At 37.3% G+C, this 14,298-nt stretch overlaps 1 protein-coding gene across 1 annotated transcript; it reads left to right on the top strand.

Annotated features, from left to right (window-relative positions):
* The first annotated feature begins 13,078 nt into the window (after positions 1-13,078).
* LOC127080101 (uncharacterized) lies at positions 13,079-13,837 on the top strand. Its single transcript, XM_051020429.1, has one exon. It carries the CDS (start codon positions 13,079-13,081, stop codon positions 13,835-13,837), a length of 759 nt encoding a protein of 252 aa, XP_050876386.1.
* The last annotated feature ends 461 nt before the right edge of the window (positions 13,838-14,298 follow it).

Genomic DNA, 14,298 nt, shown 5'->3' with positions numbered 1-14,298 from the left:
TGCAAGATTGATTGAAGCATAATTGATGAAGGGAGTACATGATAATTGTGTTGTGTGTTCATCCAACCCTGATCAGTGCAGTGAATTCAAAATTTTTCTTTAACGTTAGATGGATCAGCAGGTTATTCAGTTCACTAGAGAAAAAATTGATGAAAATGTTGTTGTGTTTGATCAAGAGAGGCTTCCCAAGCCTTTTGTGGTTCCTTATCAGAGAAATGTTGACCTGGAGCCAGTGAAGAAGATTGAACCAATGGTTATCTATGTTCCCGCTCCATTCTCATTTGATAGTACCAAAGTAGTACCCTGAAACTATGAGCCTGTAGTTTATGTGGGTAACAAACCAGTAATCTTAAAAGAACCAGATGTTACTAACATTGCTGGAGCTAGTGGTGTGACTCTAAGTGGAAGGGTTTTCGCTCCTGAAGTGATCCCAAATAAAGAAAGTGCACCAACAGTTGAACCAACAAAGGGGAAAGAGGTTAATCCTCCAGAAATAGGAGAAGGCTCATCTAAGAAAGCAGTGACTACTGAAGAGGATAGAGAATTCTTGAAGATCATCAAGAAGAGTGATTACAAGGTCGTAGATCAGCTCAACCAGAATCCTTCAAAAATCTCCATTCTTTCTCTACTTATGAGTTCTGAGGCTCATACGACTGCTCTATTGAAGTTCTTGAACGAAGCTTATATGGAAAAAGACATCAGTGTTATTCAGTTTGATGATGTAGTTGCTAACCTCAATGCCAGTAGTTGTTTGATGTTCACTGATGATGATTTACCCCCTAATGGGAGAGAGCATAATATGGTGCTTCATATCTCCATTCAGTGTACGAATGTTACTCTAGCTCGAGTACTGGTAGATATAGGTTCATCCTTGAATGTGTTGCCAAAGACTACCCTAGTGTAGCGGGGTATTCGTTACCATTGGAGATATCAACTAAATCCAAGGTAAATCATACAAAGTCGAGTCGCCACCGCACTTCTATTTATCCAAAGGAATGGTTAGAAAGCGAACAAAAACCTAAAAGTTTTACAAACAAAACTAGTAAAAGAAACAGAGATCTGGGTAAGGGGGTTGGTTATGCAATGGGAAGGTGTTAGGCACCCAAAACATCCTAGGTACTCCTAGGGAGCCCTTTTCACACTTGTTGCAAAGGTTATTGTTTTTGTGAAAATTTTATTTGTGCAAACATGATTGAAGAGATGAGAAGAGAATATACAAGTTATTTATATTTTGTGTTTGGATGGATAAACCCATTGCCTACGTACCCTCTTATAAAAAGATTAGGATCAAAACCTCGTAGTTCGGGGTAAACATCTCAAAAAACAAATGAGTGGATTGATTGGTCCAAAAGCCTTAAGGTCTTTTGTTATCAAAAGGAGAAAACTCAACCTAAAACCACAAATCCACCATGTGAGGATAGCTTCAACATGCTAGTTAGGGGTTAACCCTATAATAAGCATGGAAGACTCATTGTCCATCACTAAGGATATAGGTGAGTATTACATCTACCACAAAGATAACTCAAACCTAATAGCTAAAGGTTATGGAAAATTTTGATTAAGAAAGTGGACAATGGAACCACAAAAAGAAATTTGAATGGGTTATATTTACCAATTAGAAGTATATACAAAAATGGTCAAAGTTGACTTAAGGATTCAATTCAAAATGAGTGTTATGAAAAGAAAGTTTGAAAATCAAAAGCATAAGGCTTAGGTTTCTAATGTTGAAAACAATAGTCAAATGTTTGCACAAAAGGGTTTTGGCTTGGGTTAGGGTGGAAAGATGAAGAAGAAGGTTAAGTCCTAAGGAAAACAAAAAGGTGAGGGATAAGAAATGAAACCACACTAGGAGTTCCTCTCTTGAGATCATATTGATGATCCAAGTAGCTCCCATCCTTTGGAATAAGCAAGCACAAAGCATAAGCAATCAAACCAGTCTCATAAGAGATTCTCAATGTATCTTTTATCCCACTTAGATGAACATGATAATGATCCTTCAATTAAGTTCAAATGGAAACTCCTAGTTCAAGAGCACACACATAAAAAGTTCACAAATAAACAAGCATCACACACTATATACATACAAGAGGCTCAAACAATGGGTGGGCTTTAGTCAAGAGGGGTCATGTCAACCTCGACAAACAAGCCAAACTGTAATGGGTAATCTGTAGCTCTTAACCACTAACATTGAACGTTAGGGTGAAGCTGATCAAAATGGTAATGAGGATGAGACCTCATGCTCTTAACCCTGGCCAGGGTGAGCTAATGACAAAGAAAGCATGGGGATCCAGAAAGTGGAATCCTATTCCACTTGACAGACTCTGGACAAAGATCTTGGGCACATGTTCAAAAGCATCAGCATGTAGTGCGAGCATAAAGAACGACTCACTGAATAACGGGGGATTGGCTACTAATCCCTTTTATCCGTAAATTGCCTCAACTCTTGGAGGTCTTATCAAATAACACATGCCTCATCTTGGAGGTCTTTGAGCACAATTTTAAACAAACACAAACAGAGCCTCTGAAGGAGGACTTGCCAGCAAAATGCCTGCCAAAAAGGTGACAGGACTTCAGACTACATGAAGTAAGAAGCTAACTACCTGAGTGGTGTATCAACCATAATCCAATGCTCAAGCAAGAGCTAAAGCAAGCAAGCAACTAAGTAACCTGTACAAAGACTAAACAGTTAGTACTTCAGTTATTAAACCAACAGACAAACAGTGAAACCACCTAACAGTTACACAATTCAGTGCATAGCACTCAAATGAGCTCATGAGTTCATCATATCAGTTAAATCCCTACAAAACAAACATAGGTTAGTACTCAATGCATTTTGTATTCCACAATATCATCAATGAGTATCCACACCTGAAACAAGTGACGAAGTTAGTTTATGTGCATTTAAACAACACAACAAAACACCAACAAACAAAGGCATAAGAGATGAATTCAAAACCTAACCAAATGACCAAAACATAACCCAATCTTCTACACATTGCACATTCAAACACTCCTCAAAATTTCCTCAAAAGGACCAGCATCAAATCAAAAATCAAATGCTTCAAATGGCTCATGTAATGCAATGACCAAAAATATGCACAAAATGGACTTCCAACTTAGAAAATTCACATCAAATCAGAAATGCATGCAATGACTTTGAGATTTTTTGTACAAGTTTATTATGCCATGAATGTTCAACATACAAAATATCAAATCCAGAAAGATGCAAATGCTAGATGAACAAAAATGCACCAACTCAATGCCAAAAATGTGACACAAATTGTCACATTTATCTCTATGTGTCAAAAATGATGATAACATGTGAGAAAACTTCCAAACAAGTGACTAAAAATTCATATCATGTGTGAATGTCAAGCATGCAAAAGATTGGATCAGATGGCTCAAAAATGAGGATTTCACAATGCATTGAAGGCAATAGGTCAAATTAGCATAATGTTCATTCAAAAATTCACAAATAAAAATCCAGACATCAACAATTCATGAGATTAACATCATAAAAATGTAGAGATCAAAACAAAACTATGAAAAAAAATTGGGACACATTTGGATCATTTTTGTATTTTTTATGAATTTTCTAAAGCAAGCAAAATAATTGGAAAATAACATGGAAATGGAGGGAAAAGAATTAATTCAAATCAAATCCAGAAAATATCACAACCGTTTGATCTTGGCGCGCGCTCAATCCAACGCTCCACATTCAAATAGTGAAACGCACTGTTTCACTAATTGACTCAGCATGCCACTTAGCATTCAACTCACACGCGTGGCCTAGTCAAACCTCTCTCCACCAATCAAATGTCCAAGCATGCAGCCACATGGAACACACGTAAGCAAATCCCTAACATGTTACAGACGCCGGAGCTACATCTCCGATCGTCTTCTCCGACGACAAGCACGGCGGCGCCGCCACAAAATTTTGCAGAAACTCACGAGGCCTATACCATTCGAACCGTCCTTCAACAAGGATTCCAAATATCACATCCAATTCTCCTAATTCCTCATGGATTGTTCAGATCGAAGGCAAACATAATCTAGATCTAAACTTATATTCAACATATCATGCTCAATTCTCAGCCAAACTCAATTCTAAACACATACTCATGCTCTACACAACAAGATCTACACATCTATGATCAAAAAACAGCAAAAGGAGAGGATGAAATTTGCATCACCTGGAATTGAAGCTTCCTGAATTCACGATCTCACAAGCTATGAAGCTCCAGATCCACTCCTATGAACTTCTGTTGAAGCTTTATGCAAAAAGAATTAGTTGAAACCACTTGAATCCACCTCAATTTCCAACTTCCATCGCCATGTTCATGCTCTTGCACTGCTCGATTCCTTGCTGAATTGCTCCAAATGAATGATGAATCTTGCTCAGTGAAGCACCAGGAACAAGAATATGCAAAGATCTTGGAGAATTATGTGAAGAAAAATGCAAATCGAAGAGAGAGAAAATTTGAGAGAGTTCTTGATTTTTGATCTGAAATGGTTCTGTTCTCCAGTCATGATTAGGGTTTGGCCTTTTATACTTCATGCTAATGACAATGCTAATCACTTAAGCCAAATGCTAATCATGATTAATGAGATATGAAGCCATTTGCAAAAATGCAAAATGATCTCACAAGGCCATAATCCACGTGTTCTTTCCCATGCTGAGCTTCTAATCCACTTAAAAACATCCAATGGTCATGATTTGAGTATCAATTTGCTTGCACCTTAAGCCAAAAATGAATGTTGAATATTGCTTCAATTTGCACATGTGAAAACTAGTGAACTCGTGGTCATGATTCCTTTGCACAATTGAGCCAAATGATATCATTTTGAGATGTCTTGAACATGAGAAGCATTTTGCAAAAAGAATGAACCAAATTGGAGCATTGTATCAAAAGTTATGCCATTTTGAATTTCCATGCACACCTTGTGATCAAATGACCATAACTCCTCAACCATTCATCAGATGGACATGAATTAGGACTTTTTCGAAAGGGGAGACAAAGATCTACAACTTTCATATTCACCAAAAAATCCATTTGAAACTTCTTTGATGTTGAAAAGTCAAGTTGAATGTGGACCAAAAACTTGCCAAATTTGGAAACTTTGAATTATTGGTCATTTTCCATTTTTAGTAACTTTTGCCATGACCTTTGAATCTTCAAGATGGATGTTTAGAATGATGAATAGACCCCATTTGGACATGATTGAGGTGTCTCAACACATTTCCCCACCTCATAGCCCTCAGTTGACTGCACAATTGACTTTTGGTCCTCAGATGACCTTGAAATGTCTTGATTAACTTGAGCCTCTACCACTTGATGAAATAGCTTCAAAATGAAACCCTAGCTCATGCAAGCTCCTTATAATAATCATGTGGTCTTCATCCCAAGAAAATACCTCATCTCTTGCACAAAGGATCTTCTTGAAGCTCTTGACCTGGTGATTGCTTAAGCTACAACAAAAAATGTTAGTGACATATTTGTGTGCTTTTGGTTAGTAAATAAAACAAGAAAAGCAATGATATACAATTCAAGCATGCTTTGTGATCTCAAACCACTCACAAGAGATCCCTACCCAAAGGGAAAGGGAGCCAAGATGCTCAATGATCCTTGAGGCTATGCAATGCAATGCTATGATGCCATGAGGGATCTTAGGGACAAAATTGGGGTCTTACACCTAGCACAATTGAATATTGAAGGGGCGCAGATGAGATCCAATGCTTTGGTAGTGAAAGCTTTTGATGGGTCTAAGCTAACGGTTATTGGGGAGATTGACCTTCAAATCCTGATTGGCCCTCAAACTTTCCGTATTACCTTCCAGGTAATGGATATTAGGCCTGCCTATAGCTGTCTGTTAGGTAGACCTTGGATCCATGCTGCTGGAGCTATCATCTCAACACTCCACTAGAAGCTGAAGTTTGTTACTTCTGGTAAGCTGGTATCAGTATCCGGAGAGGAAGATATTTTCGTCATCCATCTGACTTCATTTAGATACATTGAAGTAGGTGAAGACATTATTGAAACTCCTCCCCAGGCCCTTGAAGTGGTCAACATGGTCCAGACCAAGTCGAATCCTATCGAAGAACCCAATGGGGTCATGTCCTCATGGAAGAGTGTGAAAGCTGCAATCGAAGCTGGTTGCCCTGGAAGTTGGGGCACAATGATTGAATTACCAGATAAGAAAGACAAGTGTGGATTGGGATATCAGCCGTCTGTTGAACTGTTCAAAGATCAGAAGAGACACCAAGGGAAGGTTCCTAGCATCCAAGAAATATTCTCCAAAGCTGGTTTCCGAAGTGATGATCAAGTGAATGCTCTCGAAGATGAAGATGCATATTTGTCTAAGATGGTGTTTTGTGGACCTCCGGATGCTGCTCTCACTAACTGGAAGGCAACAGATGTTTCAGAGATAGTTTCTTGTTCAACGTAATTTATTATTTTCTAAAAAAAACATTTAATGCCATGCCCAAGACATATGGATAGCTTTGTAGGGCCCATTTTGTGTTAATATTTAAGCCTTATCATCAATGCAAAGCACATTTTTTGAGATCTTTGTCTTTCATCTTTTTAATATTTTTTACAAATAAATAAACAACAAAATAAAAAAAAATGACAATTTTTTATTTCACATCACTTTCATTTTTTAAAATCTTCCTCTAAAAAGAAAAATTATTGTCATGCGGATCATTAATAACTGAATCCATTGAACACGTCAATGTTATAATTCCCTATGACTTCAACCTCTCGATTAACCAAGCTGAAGAGGATGGTAAGGAAGACTGTGAACTCCCAGAAGAGTTGGCTAGACTTTTGAAACAAGAGGAAAAAATGATTCAGCCTGTAGCGGGGTATTCGTTACCTTTAGATTTATTGACTAAATCAAAAGTAAATCATACAATTCGAGTCGCCACCGCACTTCTATTTATCCAAAAGAAAGGTTAGAAAGCGAACAAAAACCAAGTAAGAAGTTTTATCAAATCAAAAACTAATAAAAATGTCAGAGATCTGGGTAAGGGGGTTGGTTATGAAATGGGAAGGTTTTAAGCACCCAAAACATCCTTAGTACTCTAAGGGAGCCCTTTTTGCAAAGTTGTATTGTAGGTTGGTGTTTGTGAAAATATTTGTGCAAACAAGATTGGGGAGATGAGAAAATAATATACATATTTACAATTTTGTTGTTTGAATGGATGAACCCATTGCCTACGTACCATCACAAAGGTAGGATCAAAACCTCGTAGTTCGGGGTAAAAATCTCAAAAATATTGGTGAATTGATTTGATCAAAAGCCTTAAGATCTTTTGTTATCAAAGGGAGAAAACTCAACCTAAACTAATAATCCACCATGTGAGAAGAGCTTCAACATACTAGTGAGGGATTCACCCTATAATAAGTATGGAAGACTTATATCCAATCACTAAGGATAAGGTGAGGTTTACATCAACCACTATGATAACTCAAACCTATGACTAATGTTTATGAAAAAGTTCAGCAAAGGTGGCCATTGGAACCACAAAAATCACTTGAAGTGAGTTGGGTTTACAAATTAGAAGTATTCACAAAATGAGGTCAAAGTATGAATTAAGGTTCATTTACAATGAGTATTAGTGAAAATAGTTTGAAAAAATCAAAGGCACATGACCTAGGTTTCTAGTTTTGAAAAAAATGTCAATGTTTGCACAAAATGAGTTTGACTTGGGTTAGAGTGGAGAGAAGAAGAGAAGGGATAGTCCTAAACATGCAAAGATGAGAGAAGAGATAAAACCCTTGGAGTTCCTTTCTTGAGATCATAAAGATGATTCAAGATGCTCCTTTCCTTTGGACTTAGCAATTAACTCAAGCAATCAAACAAATATTCAATCAAGCTCCTAGGATCTCCATTTGGCTTGTCTTTCTTAGCTTGGCTACTCATGACAATGGTCCTTCTTACTATCTCAAGTTTGGAATCCCTATCACACAAGAACAAACAATCAAAAAGTTCACAATGCAATAAGAGGAATAGACAAAGAATGAGTTTAGATTAGGGGTCCTTTCAAGTCAACTTTCAAGATTTAGCATTCTAAAGGCATGAGGCCTAGTTGCTCTTCAACAAGTTTAACATTCTAAAGGCATGAGGCCTAGTTGCTCTTGAACTCCAGTAAGCATAGGTAAGGTCCTAATTCTAAGTCCTTTTTCCTCTTTGCATTGGGTTCAAACAAAGACAAAACAAATCACAAAGCAACAATATATTCATTCACAATAATGAGCTCAAGTGAGCAAAAGAAAAATAGCATAAACATAAAATATTAGCTCAAGTGAGCAAAGGGAAAAGGCAATATGAATAAATGAGAAAGAAATTAAATTGCATTAAAGTAAATTGCAAGAAATTAAATGCTTGAATTAAAAGTTAGTAATTAGTAGTTAGTGTTAGTGTGCCATAAGACAATTTAGCGCTATGTTAAGCAATCGTAAGTGGACTAATGTAGTAGTCACACCTATCTGAGACCGGTCAATAAAACTATAGGCAAATAAACACAAGTTAGAGATCATGACTAGTAAGCCAAACTCCTACAACTTGCCATGCCAAAAGAAAAGAAAGAAAGCCTTGTATGGATTTTAGGTTTTTTGCTTGACCAAGAAGCAACCTATCTTGGACACAAAGCAATTCACTTGATCTTTGATCAAGTTAAATTTGATTTGGATCAAAGAAGGTTAAGCCTCTCATATGTCAAGGCTAACCACAAATCATTAACTCATTGGCCAAAATAAAAAGAAGAAGAAGATGAAGATGAAATGAAATGGATAAAGAAGAATTCAAATGGAATAATCAAAACACAATGATCAAATATGAATGAAATCATCATCAATCAATGGTAAACAGAAGTGAAATGAAGATTAGAAGTCAATAAAGGTCAAACATATTTTTGGGATTTTTTGGAATTAAAATAAAGCATAAAAGAAAATGAATAAAATATGGTTCAACTTCAAATTCAATTCAAATCAACTTGAATAAGTCCAATTGAATCATCATAAGTCTAACATGGGCAAACAAGGTTTGACAAAATTTCTCAATATTTTTTGAAAACAGAAACTATTTTAAAACAATTAAAAATCAAGAAAAATAACACAAATAAACTAAAATCTCAAATAAATCTCAAATCAATTAAGAAATTGATGAGGATATTTTTCATAGACTTATCATCATCCATATGTGTTAAGAAAATATTTTTGGAATTTTTGGATATCAAAAAGTAATTAAAATGAATTAAAAACTAATAGAAACAAAATAATTCACAAAAAATATTAAATGGAATCACAAAAATAATTAAAAATCAGATTATGAAACTAGATTTTTAAAGAAATTTTTTGCAATTGGTCTCATATTTTTGTGATTCCAAATAAAAGAGTTATGGATTTTTGAAAATAAATGGAACAAAAGAAAATAAAACAGAAAAATAGAAAATGTGAAAAAACCAGGAGCGCATGATCCATTTCATTAAATGACGTGGACAACATCAAAGGCCCAGAGGTGCACTTCCACCATGGTATCGAGTCCAACGCGTGACATAATGGATTTAAAAAAGTTAACTAAAACGAAGGCTGAGATTAGATCGTGCACATGAGATCCAATGGCCATGGAGGTATCCACGGGGGGACGGTGGTGGAAACCACCGTCTTCTCCGGTGAGCCAACTGATTCCGGCCACCAGTTGCAGGTTTTCAAACTTCAACCAAAATGCGTGATCCTTATACCAAAATGAAGCTGGGGTGATGTACATCACCCCTGTAACCTTGGATTATCCTCAAGATCCCTATGGAATGAGAAATATGAGATGGAAAATCCAGGTGTTCAAACTGAAATGTTCCAATTCACAAAATTAAAGCCACCATTGGCTTGCCTCTCACACGAGGACTTCAGAAAATCATTTGTACACAAGCAAATCACATTATATGAAGAGATATAGATCAAAACAGTTTGAGCATAAACCTTTGAAGTGCAGCTTTAAACATCACGATTTTCTCCAATCCTTGCTTCCAACTTGATCAGAAGATGATGATGATGATGATAGGCTTAGGAATTAGAAACTGAAGATCAACCAAGGAAGTTGAAATTCAAGTTTGAATTTGAGAAAATAAAATCAGAATTCCTCTAGTGTGGTTAGGTTTGAATTTCTGCAGAGCTTCAGGTTGAATCCAAGTTTCTCCATTGAATGAAGCAAGCATGGTATTTATAGATGAGCTGCAAGGCAAGGAGGGAAAATACTCGTGTGCATGATCATTGGGTCCTCCATGCATGGGCCTTTACAGGCGCATGTGAGGCCCAAAACAATTTGGAAATGAATGATGAGCTCATTTAAAGAAGGTTTGGACGTGCAATTGCAACTGTAATAGCTTGTGCATGGAAATTCAATGTGAAATGCATAATTGGGCATAAATGTTCCCCTCTTCGAAAGTCACTCATGGAAAATTCAAACATAGGCATGTGAGTAATGGTTGGAAAGGTCTTGACATAAGGAACAAAATCTATGTTAGACAAAAATCAATTTGGAGTTTGGAAAATTGTGAAAACTGGTCATGAAGTTTGATGTACAAAACATGTCTTTTGAAAAATTTGCCAAAAGTGGCCAACTTCAAGCCCTTTTGTTTCAATGATACAAGCCTCAAATGGAAAAACCTCCAACATCAAAGTTGTATATCTTTTCAATATGGTCAATTTGGAATTAAATATTTCATCATTTGGATTTTTGATGAGAAATTTATGGGCAGTTGAAGTTAGACATTTTTCACATTTCAATGGTTTTGGTCCAAAGTGACCTATAATGTTTTGTATTATCACATGTGTTTCTTTTAGGATTATAAAATTTTGTCCAACATAAAATTTGAATTAGACATCTGAAGATTTCCAATACAATTGGTCTCACCTCAAAATCATAAAAAATGAAGGAGTTAGATCCTTGGGAAGTTGACCCAAAATTAGGGTTTCAGTCAAAATGACCTATAATGTATTGAAATGAATGATGACCTTCCAAGTTTCAAATGGATTTTTAATGAACATGAAAGTTGTTAATATGGTTCTTAAGAACATGTTTGTTCTTGGGGTCATATTCATTTGACAAACACATCAAAAGTTAGGTCTCAGTGGATTTCAAAATAGTCAGAGGACTTGACTGGTCAACTTCTCAAGTCCAAACTTCAAATCTTGATGAATGAATGATTGAGGATACTCACATGGGATCATATATGCATAAAATAATGAATGAAAGAACTTCCGTTGATTGTATTTGATCATAGGTTGAGGTTGCTTCATGAGCAAGGCACAGTCAATGCACAGTTGAATTAGGGTTTCCTTGGGAAACAAACCTCAAGCCCTTTGGTTTATCTTGATCAATTTGACAAATTGAGATACTGGGGAGACATATATGATGATTGAGAGCTTTGGGGACCATTGTCATGCTTGCTTTCATCTTCATCTGCCCATTTTAATGAGCATAGGAGCCTCCTAGGAGCAAGGGATCTCATGACTGCTTGAGCTACAAAACAAAAGAGGTTAATGACATATTCTTGTGCTTTTGGTTAGTAAACAAAATAAGAAAATAAATAATATACAATTCAAGCATGCTTGGTGGTCTCAAACCAACTCACACAAATCCCAACCCAAGGGTTAAGGAGCCACACATGCTATGATTCTTGAGGCAATGCAATGAGCAAATGATATGATGCCATGAGGGATATTAGGGTCAAAATTAGGGTCTTACACAGCCTTATCTGGAACTAGTGGATATGATCAATCTGGGGACTGAGGAGGATCGGAAGGAAGTCAAGGTTGGAGCTGCCTCAGAGTAAAATGTGAAGGAGGAGCTGGTCAAGCTGTTACATGAGTATGTGGATGTGTTTGCTTGGTCGTACCTGGACATGCCAGGACTTGACACCAACATAGTTATGCATAAGCTACCATTAAAGCCAGAATGCCCGCCCATCAAACAGAAGTTGAGAAGAACTCAACCAGACATGGCTGTCAAGATCAGAGAAGAGGTCAAGAAGCAATTTGATGCAGGTTTTCTAACTGTTGCAACTTACCCACACTGGATTGCTAATATTGTGCCAGTTCCGAAAAAAGATGGCAAGGTTCGAATGTGTGTAGACTATAGAGATCTGAATAGAGCTAGTCCTAAAGATGATTTTCCTTTACCTCACATTGATGTATTGGTAGATAACACAACTCAGTTCTCTGTATTCTCCTTCATGGACGGATTCTCAGGATATAATCAGATTAAAATGTCTCCTAAAGATATGGAGAAAACAACTTTTATTACACCATAGGGTACTTTTTATTATAAGGTAATGCCTTTTGGCTTGAAAAATGCTGGGGCAACCTATCAAAGGGCCATGGTAACTCTTTTCCATGATATGATACATAAGGAGATTGAAGTCTATGTGGATGACATGATTACCAAGTCTTAGACAGAAGAGGAGAATGTTATTCATCTGAAGAAGTTGTTTGTAAGATTGAGGAAATACAGATTGCAGTTAAACCCTGCTAAATGCACTTTTGGCGTCAGATCTGGAAAGCTTCTAGGGTTAATTGTGAGCCAGAGAGGCATAGAAGTTGGTCCAGACAAAGTGAAAGCTACTCAAGAGATGCCAGCACCTCGGACAGAGAAGCAAGTCTGTGGTTTCTTGGGCAGATTGAACTATATTTCCATATTCATCTCACATCTAACAGCCACTTGCGAGCCAATATTCAAGTTGTTAAGAAAAGATCAAGTTGTTAGGTGGAATGATGGCTGCCAAAATGCATTCGATAAAATCAAACAGTATTTGCAAGAACCACCAATCTTGGTGCCACCAGTGCCAAGAAGGCCTCTCATTATGTATTTAACAGTACTCAATGAATCCATGGGATGTGTAATGGGGAAATATGATGAGACGGATAGAAAAGAACATGTTATCTACTACCTGAGCAAAAAGTTTACGGAATGTGAAATCAGGTACTCCATGCTAGAAAAGACTTGTTGTGCACTAGCTTGGGCTGCTCTTCGCCTGAGACAGTACATGATCTGCCATACAACAATGTTGATATCCAAGATGGATCCCATCAAGTACATCTTCGAGAAACCTGGATTAACTGGCAAAATCGCTCGCTGGCAGATGTTGTTATCAGATTATGGCATTCAATATGTAACTCAGAAGTCCATTAAGGGCAGTGTGTTATCAGAGTACCTTGCGCACCAGCCAGTGGAGGACTATCAATCGATGAGACTCGACTTCCCAGATGAAGATGTCATGTACATAAGAGACTATGAGATTCCAGGCCCAGAAGAAGGACCCAAACCAGGATCGCGGTGGACGCTCGTGTTCGATGGTGCCTCAAATGCATTGTGTAACAAAATTGGGGTTGTCATAACTTCTCCAAAGGATTTTTATCTTCCCTTCACGGCTAGGTTATGTTTCAAATGCACCAATAACACGGCGGAGTATGAAGCATGTATCTTGGAAATTGAAGCATCTATTGACCTAATAATCAAGATTCTTGATGTGTATGGAGACTCAGCACTTGTCATCTATCATATCAAAGGAGATTGGGAAACCCGTCATCCCAATTTGATCCCATATCGATGGCATGTCATGAAGCTAATCCCCTACTTTGATGATATTAATTTCCATCATATTCCTAGGGAGGAGAATCAACTAGCCGACACCTTGGCTACTCTGTCATCTATGTTCAAGGTCAAGTGGGCTAACGAAGCCCCTACTATTACAATTCAACGTCTAGACGAGCCAACACATTGCTTAGCAATTGAAGCAGAAATAGATGGCAAGCCTTGGTTTTATGACATCAAATGATATCTTGAGAAGCACAAGTATCCAAATGATGCATCTGTCACAGACAAAAAGACCTTGAGGAAGTTATCAGCCAATTTCTTCCTAAGTGGTGGTGTTCTATACAAAATAAACTTTGATTTAGTTTTGCTCAGATGTGTGGATAGACACGAAGCTGGCCTACTCATCAAAGAAGTCCACGAAGGTTCTTTCGGAATTCATGCAAACAGACATGCAATGGCGAAAAAAAATCCTTAGAGCTGGTTACTATTGGTTGACAATGGAAACAAATTGTTACCACTACGCCAAGAAATGTCACAAGTGTCAAATTTATGCTGACATGGTGCACGTGCCACCTACTCCTCTGGATGTTTTATCTGCTCCATGGCCATTCTCAATGTGGGGCATATACATGATCGATATGATTGAGCCTAAAGCTGCAAATGGATATCGGTTCATTCTGGTTGCCATTGACTACTTCACTA

Source organism: Lathyrus oleraceus, chromosome 5 (genome assembly GCF_024323335.1).
Source record: "Lathyrus oleraceus cultivar Zhongwan6 chromosome 5, CAAS_Psat_ZW6_1.0, whole genome shotgun sequence".
Taxonomy (NCBI): domain Eukaryota; kingdom Viridiplantae; phylum Streptophyta; class Magnoliopsida; order Fabales; family Fabaceae; genus Lathyrus; species Lathyrus oleraceus.
The sequence above is the reverse complement of the archived record's forward strand: the minus strand, read 5'-3'. Positions and strand labels throughout refer to the sequence as shown.